Consider the following 18,283-nt stretch of genomic DNA (forward strand, 5'->3'; position numbering starts at 1 on the left):
CAGAGAAGTTCAGTAGTGAGTTTGAGTCCATTCTGTTAGTGGCAGACAGAATCCAGAGGGAGGGCCCTTAACAGCCAGAAGCCCACCCCACCGCCGCCATTCACCAAGTGCACTGCTTAGTACTTTCAGAATGCTTTCATTTGTGTGATACACACATGCACACAGATTAATTGCAGTCACTTCTCTGGGTATTTCTTTCTTTTCTTTTCCCTTCCTTCCACCCATTCTTCCTTCCTTCCTCCCTTCCTTCCTTCCTTTCTTAATTCATTTGAGAGAGAGGGCACAGGCAGGAGGAGCAGAGGGAGAAGGAGAGAGAATGTCAAGCAGACTCCACACTGAGTGCAGAGCACGACTTAGGGCTGGATCCCACCACCCTGAGATCATGACCTATGCAGAGACCAGGAGTCAGTTGCTCAACCCACTGAGCCAACCAGGTGTCCCTGGTTATTTCTATTTACTATCTGAAAGTACAGAGATGATTTTTTTTTTTAAGATTTCATTTATTTATTTGACAGACAGATCACAAGCAGGCAGACAGAGAGAAGGGAAGCAGGCTCCCCGCTGAGCAGAGAGCCCGACTCGGGGCTCGATCCCAGGACCCTGGGATCATGACCTGAGCTGAAGGCAGAGGCTTTAACCCACTGAGCCACCCAGGCACCCCCAGAGATGAATTTTTTAAAAGATTTTATTTATCTATTTGAGAGAGCTTGCGAGCCACGGTCTGGGGGCAGACTTAGAGGGATAGAGATTCCCAAGCCGACTCTACACTGAGAATGAGCCTGACGCAGTGCTTGATCCCATGACCCTGAGATCATGAGCTCAGCCAGAATCAAGAGTTGAGAAATCAAGAGCTGGTCGGTCAGGTGGCTAAGCCACCCAGGCACCCCCAGAGATGAAATTTAACTGTAGTTGTCATATAATTGATTCTTGAACTACTAAAGGTAATTGTTTATTGAAAATTAGGAAACTGAAGTGCAGACTTCTATAAACAGGCCCAAAACTCACATTCATGTTTAACTTTAAAAAAAAAAAAATTAAGAATAACAGTTTAGGGGCGCCTGGGTGGCTCAGTGGGTTAAGCATCTGCCTTTAGCTTAGGTCATGATTCTGGGTTCCTGGGATTGAGCCCCGCATTGGGCTTAGCTCTCAGCGAGGACTCTGCCTCTCCCTTTGCCCCTCCCTTGCTTGTGCTCACTCACGCTCACTCTCTCTCTCTCTAATAAAATCTTTTAAAAAATTAGTTTTAGTTTCCGCCTGTGAAATGAAGTTGCACTGTTTAATTAAAGGTGATAAAAATACTTCTTTTAGAAAATGTAATCATAAACATGTTAACATGAGAAATACCATCAATTTATATGCTTTTGTGGAGAAATAGACCCTTTTTAGAATCTGCTGAGTGCTGCGGATCCCAAGAATAACGCTCATTGAGCAAATATTTTGTGTATACTTTTAAGATTCACACAGATAGGTATTGAGAAACACAGAGTCCTAGACGAATGTCACTTTTCTTTTTCTCAGCTCTTTAAGACTACCTTCTTGATTTATGCCCTAAATCCCATCCTTTTCCAGCCCTGGCTTCCTTCCAGGGCTTAGTCATCAGGGACATCCTTCTTTGTCATCCGTGTTTTCTCCTGGGCCCCTTCTCTCAGTTAACACATAATACATAAGAGGACAACTCAACATATTTGATTTTTTTGCAGAGCTTTAGTTTTGGATAGCTTTATTGGTATAACAATATCACATAGGTGCTGTGACCTTGGAGAAGCACCTTCACCTCTGCGTCACTCAGTTTCTCCATTTTAAAATGAGGCAAATAGTACCTACCTCAAAGGCTTGTTGTGGGATTGGGTGGGTTTGGAATGGTGCCTGGCACGTAGTAAGCACCATTTAAGTATCAGCATGAATTAGTATAACCACTTGGGGCCAAACTGCTGTCATTTCTTGGGTTAATTGTAATATCAGAAATGTGTTCCCCAGTCACTTTACATAAAATAATGAATCTCCCCAGTCTGCTGCTTAATTTTTCCATATTGCTCATCACCGTCTGAGGTGCTGTATATTTTTACCTGCTATATATGTCATCTGTCTCCCTGCACAAGAATGTAACCTGTGAGTGTGGGGTCTTCTAGATTCCCAGAACCTATAGCAATGCTTCTGTAGAAGATGCTTAGTAAACATTTGTTGAATGAAGGATGTGTTGGGCGGGACTTGCTGACCTGTGGACTTCATAGTAGGGTGATGGGGCAGGTGTGTAGATAGGAGACACCCCATCCCCCTTGGCTCTTTTAATTATCTATAGGTCTTCTATCTTGGGCTGGACACTTGAGTGTCTGGAGGCACCTGGTTATATTGGGTTAAATTCTCATTGGGTCTATTTTTTAAAGATAAAGACGTATCAGTGAAGCATTATCAGAGAGGAAACCCTAGGTAATATTGCCTACATGTACTATAGAATCTTGTCAAGGTCCATGTCATAAGCAGTTTCTGGCTTCGTTGCAAAGATAGTACTTAAAAATTAAAACTTTATCGTGGGGAATTTTGAACATACACAGAAGAGTATAATGAATTCTCTGTACCCGTCCTTAAGTCCCAGCCATCCCTATGGCCATTTGGGCTGCATCCATCACAATCTGCTTCCTCTATGAAGAGAGAACTTTCAAAGACATACAGCCTAAGAATACATTACGATTGTATTAGCAGGGGTTTAAATGAGATCTTAGGAAGCTGGAAAGTTTCTGAGACCATAGACTATCAGTCTTATAGGAAAATTTAAGGAAAAGCTAGACATGTTTTTCTAGGGTATTTAAGGGCTGCCCTACCCGGGAGGTAAGGAGCACACATTCAGTCCATTTCTCCACACATTTTGGTCCACACATTTAGGTCATTTCTCCCATCCTTTGGGTCCTGCTGTGCAGAAATTGTGTTGGCTAAGTGTTGTGACTCCTGTACTACCATTGATCTACCTGTACATTTCTCCACATTTCAACAGGAAGTCATACGGAAAGACAGAATGTCCTTTCCCTTAGATATTAGCCGGGCACTGAAGTGACCAGTTATGGGGGAAGAAGCCCTGGGAAACTGGCCATGAGTTTCTACTTCTGGGACCAGATGCTGCCTGTTCCTGAGCTGGCTTCCTGGACTGCAGGAAGACCCTGATTCAGAGCCATGGCAGACATCTGAGCACTGTTGGTGACTCCACAGCCTGACTATGCTATCGACTTCATTAAGATTCTGGTTCATAAAATATCATCCCTGCCATGGCCTTCCCTGGGGTCGGGGCAGAGTCATCTCACAGGCGTCCTGTGAGCCTGACATTCCTTTGGCGGAACTGTTCCCACGTTAGACAAAGTCCTTTGTGGTAGTCTTCATCCTCCTCGGTGTTTTTTAAATTGGAATGAAATGAAACTTTAGTAACAGTTCGGTGGAATAGGCTGAGAGAAACAGCAGCAACTTCATACAAAATGATCTCATTCACAGGTATTCAGTCAGCGCTCAAATTATATAACCTTCCTGCAAGTACGAGAGAACAGTTGGGTTGGCTGACCTTGAAAGTCATTTTGAACAAAAAGAACACTTCGCTGTGATTAGCACACAGTGCGGTTTGTTTTTCTAGGCTGTTGATATTCTGGCTTAGGGGTCTTTGTGGAATCTCTGATTCATCGGCTAGATCATCAATCCACTGCTTACTGTCTGTGTCCTTGGACATATTTAGTGCTAGGCTTCATTTTCTCTAATATTAGAATATATTAGGGGTGTTCTAGATTATTTAATGTTATTATAAACATGTTACACTAAGAGGCAAGGAAAACATTTAGGGACTTAAGATTCAGTGCACGAGAAAGCTTTATGTTAGATGGGTGTGTCGTTTCGAGATTTTAAGTCGAAATGTGTGATCTGCGATCATTGTCTAAATTTTTTCCCCCAAGTAGTATGCTGATGATTCACTTTACTCAGTCTCCAGGATGTGAAGCTACTTGTCAGGATATTGGAAAAGATCCAATTATTAGTCCTAACTTTACAGAAAAAAAAAGAAAAAGCCAAAACTTGCTATTTAGAAGTGGACTTTATGGGGTGCCTGGGTGGCTCAGTGGGTTAAAGCCTCTGCCTTCAGCTCGGGTCATGATCCCAGGGTCCTGGGATCGAGCCCCGCATTGGGCTCTCTGCTCCGCAGGGAGCCTGCTTCCTCCCCCCTCTCTCTCTGCCTGCCTCTCTGCCTGCTTGTGATTTCTTTCTCTCTGTCAAATAAATAAAATCTTAAAAAAAAAAAAAAAGTGGACTTTATGTCAGGACCAGTTTGGAAGATCTCTGATCCCCAACTTCCCTGAGTTGTACCAAGTTCCCTTTGTCTAGTCAGCCCAGTGGCCACCAGTTTTAACTGTTAAGTAGACACATAAATCTCTCGTGAATTTCCAGAGGCCAGAGGGCAGAGAAGAGAGAACACGGGAGGCTGACATCTGCCTCTGACACTTGTCTCACTGATCCTTTCCATTCCCAACCTGCTGCTTCCTGGGAAGCCAAAGAGGAAGGCAGCATATACTTATCCTGGGTGCTGCCCAAGATGGATCTCCTGCCGGAGTCGGGGGGTGCCCCTGAATTATCGGATGCACGGTGTTATGGACCTGAGTCCCTGTCCGTACCCAGCCCCCCAGAAGGTGACAGTATTTGGAGATGAGTGAATAAAGTGAATTCACTTTATGAGATGAGTAAAAAAGTGAATATGTTAATATAAGGCCATTAACTCCTTAGTTGCTAATCTAATATGCAACATACAAAGAGATATCATGGATGTGCAGAAAGACCATGTGAAGACATAGTGTGAACACAGCTGTCTTCTGCAAGCCAAGGAGAAAGGCTCAAAAGGGACCAACCCTGACACACGTTGATGTTGCATGTCCAGCCTCCAGAACTGTGAGACATTGGATTTCTGTTGTTCAAGTCACTGGTGTGTGCGGAACGGCTAGGGCGGCCTGAGCAGATGGGTACATGGTGTGTTCAGACTAAAGAAAATTCAGAGTCACATCTTAGAAGGCATCTGTTAAGATTCCTTTTTTCTTCCTCCTCTTGTCAGTGTCCCAGTGGAGCCCCCCTTGTGCTCTGGGCTTTCCCCTCACTCAGACCAGCATGTCCCCGGGGCTGCTGCAGGGGAGGGGGCTGCTGCAGGGGAGAGGGCCCCTTTGCATTCTCCCTTGTGGGCAGAGCGAACCTGCTCTGACAGCTTCCAGTGAAGTGCAGCTGTGTGGAGAACGCAGGTGTGAATAAATACTCATTATCACAGGAGAACATCAGTTGGGGGAAGTCTGCTTTTGTAAAAAACTTTTTAAAAAAAAAACAACTGAATAGTTACATTACTAAACATGAATTGCAAAATGGGTAAACAAAGAATGTGGAAGTTGTCTGTGACCTAGGGAATAAATGGTAAACTATTAATAGTGGGAAAAGTCAGAACCATCCCAGTATAGGGCCTATTGGGGTGTGATTAGTAATGGGAGGAAAATCTTTGCCAGATAAGAGCATAAAATCACTGAAGGAATGCTACTTTTATAATCTTATTTGACCCTGGAAATTAAAGTTTCTTCTCATAACAAGTAGAAGATTTATGGATTTCTCTCTCTCTCTCTCTCTCTCTCTTGCTTATCTTCCCTCCCTTTCTCAAGCCTCTTAGTTGCTGTCTCTCTGATTCCATCCATGCCCCCTTCTGACCGAATCCAGGCTCTGTCCTGGGCCCTGGAGTCATTGCTGGAGTATACAGACCCGGTTGCTGACCCCATTTAACTTGCAGTCTTGTGGGGAGGACACTTGGGCTTTTGAAACAGTCAGTGCCATAAACTCTACGGTGGACAATACAGGCGCACTGGGGCTCCAGAGGCGGGGACTCTGACCCATGGAACTTCGGGGACACTTTCCAAGTTGAGATCTGAGTGGTGAGGCTGAATTAGTGGAGGGGGTGTGTCAGTGCGGGAGGTTCCTGGTAGGGGATGTAAACTTGCAGACTCTGGAGGGGCAGAGGATCTGCCTGCATCGGCTGAAGTGGTTCATGGTCGATGAAACTAGATGCAGCAGAGAGTTAGGAGTGATGAGAGCCCAAGGCAGAGGGCAAATGGTAGCTGATGACGGCGGACGTTGGGACTTGTTACAGAGTGTGGGCGGGAGGCTAAAGACTGTGGGAAGCCCCAGGACAAAATTCAAGAGCTGTAAAAGGATATAACAGCCTCTCCTCATCCCCCAGCCACCTGGTTTCCCTCCCTGTTGGTGGCCACTGTTGGCCAGGAGTATAGCACTGTGCACGCACACACTGTCCAGATCTGTTCTCGTTTTGTCTTGTTTTCTTTTAAACATATATCATAGAGATGGTTTGGCTTGTATCCCTGCTCCCCCAAAGTCATATGTCGAAGTCCTAACCCCTGTGACCTCAGAGTGTGACCCTGTTTGGAGATCAGGTCTTTACCAAGGTAATCAAGTTAAAATCACATCTTTAGGCCCTAATCCAACGTGACTTTGTGTTTATAAAAAGGGGAAATCTGGATATGGAGACAGATCCGGAGGGAAGACCAGGAGAAGGGACGCAGGGAGAAGATGGGCATCTCCCAGAAGGCGGGAGAGAGGCCCCGAGTGCTTCCTTCCACGCAGCTCTCAGAAGGGGTCAGACCCGCCAGCACCGTCACGTTGGCCTTGATGCCCCAGTTTGTGGTACTTTGTTACAGCATCTCAAACTGATACACGGTCCTAGAGGAGGCAAGAGTATAGACTGTAAATTGTTACATCTATTCCCCCCCACATTTAAACTTTTTATTTAATGGATGTGAAGAAATTCTTTAATAAATGGAAAACTTCAAACATACAAATCTGTGCAAGACCGGACAGACACGACTATTCTGACCTCCCCTGTGGCTTTCACTCAGCCTTTGTCAGCTCGTGGCTGTCCCTTTTCATGCTAGCCCATCACTTCACTGCCCCCATACTGTTTGAAGCAAATTCCAGACAACTTTAAATAGGTCACTCTCTGTAAGAAGGTAAGGGACTACTTTTAAAAACATAATCACGTTATTATTATCACTCCTAGGAGCAGTGAGTCATACATACTTCCTTAATATGGTCAGTTACCAGTGTTCATTCAGCTCTCCAGTTGTCTCAGGTGTCATGATCTTTCTGACTTCGAGTCATGACTCCGATGGTGCCCATACCTCGCAGTCGGTCGCTCCGTCTGTTCAGATCTTTCAGTCTCTCCTTCGTCTCTCATAACGCACGTCTCTCTCCTTAACGTTCCCCGCAGCCTCTGCTGTGCCGATCACGTTCTTGTGCTGGTATTTGATATGTTCCACAATTCTCTTTATTTCCTGTGAATTGGCATTTAGAGCTAGAGGGCTCGTCAGATGCAGGCTTGGTATTTCGTTATTGTTGTTTGCTTTCAGTCTCCGGTTTAGCAGGTGGTGGTGGTTGTCTGTCGGGAGGCACTAATGTCCGGTTGTCTCTTTCTGCATTATTAACTTGATATAAATGTCACATTCAGCAAAATTATTCTCCTCTTTTTGTTCTTTTCTAAGCAACTATTTAAAAATGTAAACACCGTTCTTAGGTCGCAGGCCGTACCCAAGCCAACAGTAGGCAGGTCATAGAGTCTCCGGATCCATGTATATATCCAACGTATATACATATCTGTGATGGAATAGGAAATATGTATTTGGCCTTTGTCCCCTTTCCTGCCACAAAACTCCTAAAACTGTTGTAATTTCCCCAGTGAGGAAGTGATAGGAGCATCTCTAGTTATTAATAACAAGGCCCTTTCAACCACACTTGAGTTTATGCTAATGAGGTGACTCTTGGGTGTTCCTTGTAAAGAGCTTCAGGATGGGGAGTGGTCAAAGGAACAAATCAGGGGATTAAAGGGTTTGAATTTATCACTGGATAACCAAACAGTAAATATGAGAAAACTTTTCTATAAAAGTGTATCAGCTCCTGACTGAGGAAAGAATAACAAAATTAGAATTATCGGCATTTTTAGTCCCTGATGGGCTTCCACAAACCATCACTTGTTTTTAATCTGTGGACCTTAAGAAAATTTTATTTAATCCAAAAACGGATTCACAAGTAACTCTTTAGTTAATTACATAGGAGTTCAAGTTCTGATGGAGGTTCTAGGCAGGGATATATAATGGTTGAATTAATAATTGGGTAGTACTCCTGACTTACTCTGAGTCATTGCCGTGAAATTGCATTCTCCAAATTACCGGTCTATAAAGCAGGTAATATATACCCACCTCTTAGAGTTTCTCAAGTTTTCTGCTTATTAAATCAAGCGCTAGATATCTATTAAAATGGTTTGAAAACTGTAAATTGAAAACTCACAGAATGAGCTTTAGAGATGCCAAGTATTTTTTAATCAGTGTCTTGGGGAAACATACTAACTACTCCAAACCTCTAATTATCCTTGTTCTCGGTTGTAATCTGTAAAGCTGCCTAAAAGAGTAGAGACACCCCTGTGGTCATTGATGTTTTTCTTCAGTCGTGATTGGTTCATTTTGTGCGTTTCTGAATGCTGTAGGCTGAGAATGTGGAAGGAAAGCTGTCTTTCTTCATAGTGTCCTAACTGTTGCAATCAGGAACCTTCCAGGGGCCCAGTTTGTAGTTTGAACCGCTGGGGCCTGGGGATTTTAGTTGTCGTTCCTCACATCTAGAATTTGCTTCCTCTCTGTGGTTTGTGCAAACGCATCTTACCTTCCAGCCTGTTCACAGATGGGGTTGATTTCCTCATGTTATGGAAGTTTTCCCTTCACTGGTATGTTGAATTTTTTAAAGAACAGTGCCTTGGACTCATCAAAAGAAAAATTACAGTAAATGAAATACTCTTTAAAAGTGGTACAGCTGTAAAAATTTCCTCTTGAGCCTACCTGGTGAATTTCTTCTTAGGTGGTAATTTGTAGAGGCCTTTCGGTGGCACTGGAGGACGGGAGGGTCCGTAGACCTCACCTACACGGAAGAAATCTCGAGTTTGGGAGAGCAGATGCCCCTGCAGTGTCTTAACAGAAATAAGTACATTATCAAGGTGGGGCAAAACACCTCGTAACTAGTTATTTTTAACACGAGTCTGACTTTTCATGCCTACCTAATGACTCACAGAAGACAGTTTTATGAACCAGATAATTGAGCTGGCCCATGGGCAGTGCTCATCAAATTTTATAATAAATAGATAGTATGTGATGATAAAAAATTATGGGGGAAAAGGTAATTTAATATCCACTTTGTGGAGTTTGGAGGAGAGCCGTAGAAGTATGAGCTTTTAATTAATAGCAATGGACTTTGGTTCAAAGGACTAAGGTTAAGCTGTTTTTAAGTATTAAAAGTTAACCTCCTTGAGGCAGAACCATGTGGTATCAAGGGAAGTGAGGGGGGATTTATTCTCAGCACCCCTGGATCCAGAGTCTGGCCCTGCCACTTTCCCGCTTTGTGTGTTTGGACTTATCATTGTCCTCGTCTGTGATGTGGAGCTGGTCACATCCCCTCAGAGGTGTTGTGACCATCAAATGGAGTAGTATTATATTTTATCAGACTTCAGATATGATTGATTATGACACACCCTTATTTTTGTGCCATTAAGAAAGAAGAAATGCTGCCAGTTAAACCAGCTTTCTTTGGAGTGTAAGATGCCCCTGACATTTAGGAAAGTTAAAGTGAGGTTGGACAAATCGGCATCTTAAAAATCAATAAAATACAGTGTATTATAAAAGTGCTTTGCTGCCTAAGCCTCAGGAGTCCTATTTAATCGTCATTATATGAGTCAAGGGAGTGAAACAAAGTTGTCAGAATAAATACCGGTGGGAAGCAGAGGCCCAGCAGGATGAGAGAGCAGGTAGCTGCCAGAAGGAAGAGAGGAAGTGCCGTCTGTCTGGGCCCCCATTCACAGAGAGGTGCTTCTTAGTGGCTCTCCGCTTCGTACTTGGCTTTCCACGTTGCACACGGGTGTCTGATTCGGGAGTCTTTGCTCTTAGGGGCAGCTGACTTTAGAGGAATCACCAAGTTATTTTCTGTGTTCAGTGTATGGATTTTCCTCTGTTTTAGATTTTTTGGTTTAGAACTTGAGATTCTTCTTCTTCTTCTTCTTCTTTTTTTTTTTTTAGGATTTTATTTATTTTAGAGAGAGAAAGCATGCGTGCAAGTCGAGGGGGGCGCTGAGGGAGAGAAAATCTCCAGAGGACTCCCTGCTGAGCTTGGAACCCAATGCGGGGGTCGATCTCACGATCCTGAGATCAGGACCTAAGCTGAAATCAAGAGTCAGACTGCTTAACTGACGGAGCCACCCAGGCTCTGTCTGGGGCTTGCAGATTCTTGACAAGCCTTGGTTAACTGTTATTTTTTTAGTACAGACTTGAGCAAGGCTTCAGCCAGCCTGAGTCCTGCTTGCAACAGCACGGGTGTCAGCGTTGTCATTTCCCAGAGGGACCTATTGTTATTGGAAAGGAATTTAGTCCTGTTTGTTGTTGATTTTAGACTTCTGTGCTCTTCACTGAAGTCATGTTATATATAGAAATGTGTTTTGCGGGGCACCTGCCCGGCACAGTTAGTTAAGCATCCAGCCCTTGGTTTCAGCTCAGGTTTTGGTCTCAAAGTCGTGGGATCGACCCCTGCATCGGGCTCCATGCTCAATGTGGAGTCTGCTTGAGATTCTCTTTCTGTCTCTCAAATAAATAAATAAATCTTTTTTTTAAAAAAAGGATGTGTCTTGACCACAAAGGAGTTTGGGTTAGTTCTTACTTTCTTCAGGTGGTATAGTTTCACTTCAGGAAAATGGTGACATCATTCCTTTACTTGTCTCCATGCTTCCTCTTGGTGCCCTGGAACATCAAGCTTACACGTATATCACAAAAAAGCAAGCGGGGTGGGGTAGTTTATTTCTTAAACACCACTAGGTGAGACATCACAATTCACCCTAACAAAGAAAAGCTTCAGAACAGCCCTAGTTGAAAATGATGTTTTTGGGTTTTTTAAAAGATTTTATTTAATTATTTGACAGACAGAGATCACAAGTAGGCAGAGAGGCAGGCGGGGGGGCGGGGAGCAGGCTCCCCGCTGAGCAGTGAGCCCGACGTGGGGCTCGATCCCAGGACCCTGAGATCATGACCTGAGCCTAAGACAGAGGCCTTAACCCACTGAACCACCCAGGTGCACCGAAAATGATGTTTTCCACATAACTCTTTACTGAAAGTAAAGTTGCATTTTGTTTTGTTTTGAAAAACACTCTTTCGTTCTCAGCTGGAGTCCCCCCACTTGCATGTGAAACACAGGCCACAGGCCGCAGTTTGCAGACCCCTGCTCTGGTAGGAGGTAGGAGGCTGCTTATTAGACCGAGGTTCCCTGAAGAAGTGGCTGGCTCTAAAACTGGAGTGGGAATAATAGAAAAGTCTGGAGCTTCTGGTAGTACCAGAAAATGAGACAGTGTTGGAGAGAGGGAAAGATGTCCAAAAACCCAGTAGTCAGCTTGAAAGGGCCAAAGCTGGAATAATTTGAGCTACAAAATAATTTTAACAGTGGACTATAACCTAAAGAATATAAAATAAATGTCTATGAGTTCATAGCTAAATAATAATTGAAGGAGAAGCGACAGATCTTCCTTATGGAAGAATTCCAAGTAATAAGTGTAGAAAGAACGAGGGAATAGAAGATCACTGTTAGAATGTTATAGTGGTAATTACGGCAGGTAAAGCGCAGAGACAAAGTGCCAAGCTTTAGGGAGACACAGGGTGTTTGCACAGCCTCAGAATGTTTCCCAAATATGATTTTCTGTGACATTTTTAAGATATATCTGCAAGTTCTGTAGTATTCCTCCTTCCAAGGAGTGCAGCTTAAATCCTTTTCCCAGTGAGTGCCTGGATTTCGTCACCCACTTTTAAGGAATACATGAAGGGGGAAATTGGTAACTTCTCAGTGGTGACACCTGGGCCAGGAGTTGGGGGGTTCACATCACTAGGAGTAAGTTGTGCCAGCGCTGTGTGCTCCTGATGTGATGAGAAGAATAGTTTGCTCTGGTATTCTAGATTCTTCCTGCCTATCTGTAACCTCAGTCCAGTCATCAAACAGACAACATCAGGCAGCCCAGACCGAGGAACATTCTACAAAATGCTGACTGGCACTCTTCAGAAGTGTCCAAGTGACGACACTGGAGGGAAGAGTTGAGGAAGGTCAGGGCCTGGAGGAGTCAGAGGGGCAGGAGGACTGAGTGCAGCGCTGGTAGCCTGGGTTGGATCCTAGAAAAGAAAAGGGATGTGGGAAAACTGGGGGAAATCCGAGTACAGTTGGAAATTCATTTAATAGGGCTGTACCGTTTTTGTGGTCTTAGTTTTGATCACTTTGCTGTGAGGACGTAAGATTTGGAAGCCCGGTGAAGGGAGAATGGGGGTGCTTGGGGTGTCCCTGCAGCACCTCTGTAAATCAAAAATTGTTTCCATATTCAAAGTTTTTTGTTTTTTTTTTTTTAAACCCTGACTTCTTATCCTGGATTGGTCATCTACTTCCTCTTGAGCATCTAGGCATTATTTTCTTAATTCTTGGGTGGGAAATCTATTGATTTGATTTGCATATTAAAGTTGATTCTAGAATGTCCATGTTGTTAATGTGCTTTATACACTAATAGTTCTTTCTCTTTCTAGGGGAGGCACCTGCTGCAGAAGTCTCATCTTTTGTGATCCTGTCTGTGTGCAGTTTACTGGTATTAATAGTGTTAATTGCAAACTGTGTATCCTGCTGTAAGGACCCGGAAATAGACTTCAAGGTGAGTGCAGATGGTGGGAACACTTCAGCTCAGGTCCATGATCCCAGGGTCCTGGGATGGAGCCCCACATCGGGCTCCCTGCTCAGTGGAAAGCCTGCTTCTCCCTCCCCTACTCCCCCTGCTTGTGTTCCCTATCTTGCTGTGTTTCTCTCTGTCAAATACATAAAATCTTAAAAAAAAAAAAAAATCATCCTCTGATATATTTATCAATAGATAGATGGGCTGCGTAACACCCAGGGCCTCGGGAGCAGGGGCGGGCAGAATTTTTCTGGAAGGGCCAGACAGTAAATATATTCTGCCATTGTAAATAGGCAGTCCTGGGGGCTGGACGTTCTCTGTCACGACCCCTCCGCTTCAACCCCACCATTGTCACGCTTCCTCAACATGGGCACGAGACACGAAGCCTCAGGTTGTGGCAGTGTGCCAGTAAAACTGTATTTACAAACACCAAGGTGGCTTGGATTGGGCCACCAGCTGTAGTTCGCTGACCTTGCTTCAGAGCATTATCGACAGTAACCACTTGCCTATTTTAATTTTCGCCAAGTGAGGAATACAGAATGATTGAATTCACTTGCTGTGAGGCCTGTAAGGAAAAGCAGGCTGATTTTTTTTTTTTTCCCCCTCCAACTTTTATATGCTGGTGCATTGTGAAGATTATCGAGGCCAAGGGATCCCCAGTGTGTTTTGCGTATGAGAAAGAGCATCTTCCATTTTATCTGAACCCTTGAGTTCTCTGTGGGGGAGAGAGAATGGTACCAGTTGTAAATTCTGGTGGGGGTAGGGGGTGGCGGGGAATACTATAGAAGGGCTGATGTTTGAGCTGCAGATGGGTGGAATCTGCTGGAAACCAAGTGGGATATCCCGCTGTAGAACTTAACCATATGCCTGCTGGTGTGCGTTAGGGCTCAGCAAATACTCGTTAAAGAGGAATTCTTAAAGAAAAAGAAGGAAGCACACAGAGAAAATGATCGCTACCGTCCAGCCCTGCCAGTTGTCCTGGGGCTGTCCTGGGGGCCCCGAGGACCACTGGTTCAAATTGCGGGAAAAAGCTGTCTTCTAGCTACAACCCTCTTTTTAGTGGACGCATGAACCTTCTTTGTAGACCTCACACTGTTTCTGTGTTTTCTCTACCTTGAGTGTGACAGCAGCTCCGAGAGATAAGATGTGTTGTCCTTTTGACTCAACACTAACATTACACACGTGGAAAGATGAGAGCAGAGGGAGGCTGAAGGAAAAGACTTACTAGCACAGGCCATTTCCCTTCGAAGATTCTACCTCAGACATACATAGGGTTTTATTCACAACTTCAGCCCCCAGGCCCCAGAATCACTACAGACACGTCTGTGGGAACTTAATGACTGCCATGGGGGCACGGTGGTAGGCAGAGCACCTCAGCAAGACTGAGGGACTGTGTACAGATACCTTGTCTTCTGGGGACAGAGATCAAGTGTGATCAGTGTTGCTGAAACTGAAAGCCAGGCTCTCTCAAATGTCATGATGCCTCATTCTTGCCTTCGATTGTTCTGACCCGACTAGGTCTCAGTATTGACCGAGGGAGTTTATTGTGATCAGTGTTTCTGTCAGGTGTACCCAGATGGTTCTGGTGCGCGTGGCCCCAGGAGCACACTGTAGAGAGGATCCTCTCCAGCTGTCTAAGCCATGACTGAAGACGAGTGTCCATTCCTTTAGATTTAGAACTGGGCAGTGTTAGAGACTCGGTCCCTTGGAAGTCGTCTTACAGACCAGGAAGCTGCTGCCTCGCAGTGGAAGCGACTTGCCAGAGTGTATCTGGGCAGCCACTTGATAGAACTAGAATAGCGACCCAGTCTTCTCTGTAGCCCCGTGTTTATTATTACAATGCTTTACTTCTCTGAATCCTCAAAATCATTGGCTGCCTAATGGTATGTCATGATGCTGCCAGGGTTTCGAGTGGCATTGTTTTTAAGGTAGGAGTGATGCATGAAGTGGGGTTTTTTGGTTTTGTTTTTAGATTTATTTATTTTTAGTTACCATTTTATGTATAATTTGTTTCAGGGGTACAGGTCTGCGATTCATCAGTCCTGCACAACCCCCAGCACTCACCACAACACATACCCTCCCCAGTGTCCATCACTCAGCCACCCCATAAGATTTATTTGTTTTAGAGAGAGAGGGAGAGGGAAGGCGAGAGCAGGCGGGAGGGGCAAAGGAAGAGGGAGAGAGAAACCCAAGCAAACTCCATGCTCAGTGTGCAGCCCAACACAGGGCTCGATCTCACGACCCCAAGATCAGACCTGAGTCGAAACCAAGAGTTGGACGCTCAACCGACTGTGCCACACAGGCACCCCAAGTCTTTTTTTTAGTGAGAGAAGCTTTAGGAATGTCCAAAGGGGAATCGAGCAAAGCTCTTCCATTCGGAGGTGCTTCACAGATTGAAGTTAGGTACTTGTTCATTCTGCCCCCACCCCTATTACAGATAGCAATAAATGCCCTAATGCATTTGAGAACATAGATGACAGATATGAGAATAATGTCCCACAAGCATGTGAGAACATATATACTATATCAGGGGCGCCTGGGTGGCTCAGTGGGTTAAGCCGATGCCTTCGGCTCAGGTCATGATCTCAGGGTCCTGGGATCAAGTCCCGCATCAGGCTCTCTGCTCAGCAGGGAGCCTGCTTCCCTCTCTCTCTCTCTGCCTGCCTCTCCATCTCCTGTCAAATAAATAAATAAAATCTTTAAAAAAAAAAAAGAGTCATATATACTATATCAGAGAAATCTACCTTTACAACTCCTGGTTTTTCCCTTGTAGGGGTTGGAGGTGCAGCCAGGGGAGTTTTAAAGTTAAAGAAAACCAGACATTCTCTCTGTGTTAATAGTACATACATGCTACACAGCTTTAGACCTTCATTCAGACACCGATGAGTTTTCTACCCAGTTTAGTAATTTTTCTAATGTTACTCTTCCCAGAGAAACAGGACTTCCAAGAAAATATCTTCCCTGAGTCTTTTAACTATCCTTACCTTGATTGAAATCCTATTTCAATTAGATGCTCATATATCGCCTGGGTGGCTCAGTTGGTTAAGCGGCTGCCTTCGGCTCAGGTCGTGATCCCGGTGTCCTGGGATCGAGTCCCGCATCGGGCTCCTTGCTCGGCAGGGAGCCTGCTTCTCCCTCTGCCTCTGTCTGCCTGTGCTTGCTCTCTCGCCATCTCTCTCTGATAAATAAATAAAATCTTCAAAAAAAAAAAATTTTAAAATAAAACAAATCTGTTTGGATTCCATATGCAAAGAGATTTGTGAAAGTGAATAATACAGTATAGCTAAACTTCTAGTAACTTAAAATTTCCAACCTAAAAGAGTATTTCCATTTGAAGTTCCATGGTCATTTTAGAAAAGTTTGCATTTAACTTCAAGCTCTCAGTTGAAGGAGTTGGATAAAGTATGTATAATTTATTTTTAAACCTTGTTGATTCTGCTATTTGGCATTGGAGAACACAATTATATATGTTTTTTACTTAAGTAGGTACAAACCGGGGGAAAAATTTAAGACCGTATGTTTCAGATGAGTGAGTAAATGCTCTTGTCTCCGATGTTAGCATATGTTTTTAATATTTGCTCTCAGGCTGGTTTATATCAGATATAACATTGCTCCTCTTTTATTTTAGGAATTTGAAGATAATTTTGATGATGAGATCGATTTCACACCACCAGCAGAAGATACTCCCTCTGTTCAGTCCCCGGCAGAAGTTTTCACACTTTCAGTACCAAATATCTCACTACCAGCTCCGTCCCAGCTCCAGCCTTCTGTAGGTAAGGCCTTACGTCCCAGCGTCATGGTTTCGTGAATCGTTTCTCAAGAGGTGAGAGAGGGAACCTTGATGCTAACCATAAAATGCTTGGATTGCCTCTCTCTTCTGCTTGCATATTTCTCTTCCTCCTGCTCCCTGGGGAAGCTGAATTGTAGTGGTCTGGTCCAGTGCCTGCCTGCAAAAGCTGAGTCCTTTGCTTTTGGCCCCTGAGTCTGATATCAGAATAAACTGGTCTCCTCTGTTCCTTGAAATGGAACACAGAGCTCCTGGCCTTTGCTTTTGTAGTTCTCGCCACTGCTCGTCTTGCTGAGTAGGACACTGCTGTCTTTCCCGGGATGTCCTGTGTTTGGGGAGGAGGGGTATATTTGGATATGTTAGTTGGATTGACTTTTCATCCTGAGGTAGAGGTTTGGTTAGATGTTGATCGATTTATAAGATAAAATGTTGATCGATTTGTAAGATAGGATATGACTGGCATTTTTAGCATCGGGGATCTCTGAGATTTCTAAGAGAAGGCTGTGGGGTCTGTGTGCCATTCCTGCCTCTCGTGGCTCTGCGTACAGTGGTGTAAGTTGAGGGCAGCGTAAACCTGAGTTGATTGCGGTAGGCCTACGTGACTAAGAGAAGACATAAGATAAAATATGACACAGCTGATGCATTTCCTATAAAATATCTGTATGGTTAGGTATATTTAATATATGCAACATTAAAAAACTAACATGTAGTATTTACCTTTAATTTTAGTAAATAACAATACCCTTCCTTCAACCAAAATAGTGAAATTTAATAGAAGTCTAACATACCCTTGGGATCACTTAAGTAACCTAGGTATACTTCTCTCTAGATGGAAGTAATTTCTCTTCTCTTGGTTTTTTTTTCTTCTTAAGATTTTATTTCTTTATTTGTCAGGGAGAGGCAAAGAAACAACACAAGCAGGGGGAGAAGCAGGCAGAGGGAGAAGAAGGCTCCCCTCTGAGCAAGGAGCCCAATGTAGGACTCGATCCCAGGACGCTGGGATCATGACTTGAGCCGAAGGCAGCTGCTTAACTGACTGAGCCACCCAGGCGTCCCTTCTCTTCACTTTCTTGATCATAGGCTTTCCTTTGTACTTAAGGGAGGCCCTGAGGGACTTCTCTAGGGCTTTTATCATCTTGGAGTCTTAACACTAGTGAATTCATTTCAAGTAATAGAATCCTGACTCAGATCAGCATATATAGAAAGGGGACCTTTTTTGATGCTAGAACCAGGTGATGGGAAGAGTAGAGTAGGGGTTAGGCAGACCTTAGAGGCAACTGGAGCTGGGAACTTGGACACCATCATGCTTTCCTTTGTTCAGTCCTTGTTTCTCTTCTCTTTGCCTATCAGCTTAAATCCTGCACACCACCTTCTTTCCTCGGCTCAGAGTGTGGCTCCTGCCAACTCCAGGTTCAGATCCTTGTAGCTTTACTACCAGACGAAAGGAACATCTCTCTCCTCTACCAGAAAGAAAACCCTTGGAGAGCCATTCTGGTTGGCTTCCCCTGAGTCTGGCAGTGTTGACCCCTTACTGTGGACAAGAAGGCATGACAGAAGAGCCTGATGACTTCTGTCCAAGACATAGTGGGGATGGACCAGAGCACGGTCATGGGCACAACAGAAATGGCAGTGACCTGGAGAGCCGTCCTCATTACATTCCTACACCTTTCTGTGTTTCTAGAACCCTCTATTCTAAATTCCTTCTTAATAGGAAGACA

General features: G+C 44.3%; 1 protein-coding gene across 1 annotated transcript in view; it reads left to right on the top strand.

The window, feature by feature from the left end:
- LMTK2 (lemur tyrosine kinase 2) overlaps positions 1-18,283 on the top strand; it is an 83,022-nt gene that overhangs the window by 11,296 nt on the left and 53,443 nt on the right. Inside the window, exons 2-3 of the mRNA XM_044233948.1 lie at positions 12,639-12,760; positions 16,407-16,551. Coding sequence (XP_044089883.1) covers positions 12,639-12,760; positions 16,407-16,551 — 267 coding nt within the window. The remainder of the gene's footprint in view (positions 1-12,638; positions 12,761-16,406; positions 16,552-18,283) is intronic.

The sequence above is a fragment of the Neovison vison genome, chromosome 14, assembly GCF_020171115.1.
Source record: "Neovison vison isolate M4711 chromosome 14, ASM_NN_V1, whole genome shotgun sequence".
NCBI classification, from domain to species: domain Eukaryota; kingdom Metazoa; phylum Chordata; class Mammalia; order Carnivora; family Mustelidae; genus Neogale; species Neogale vison.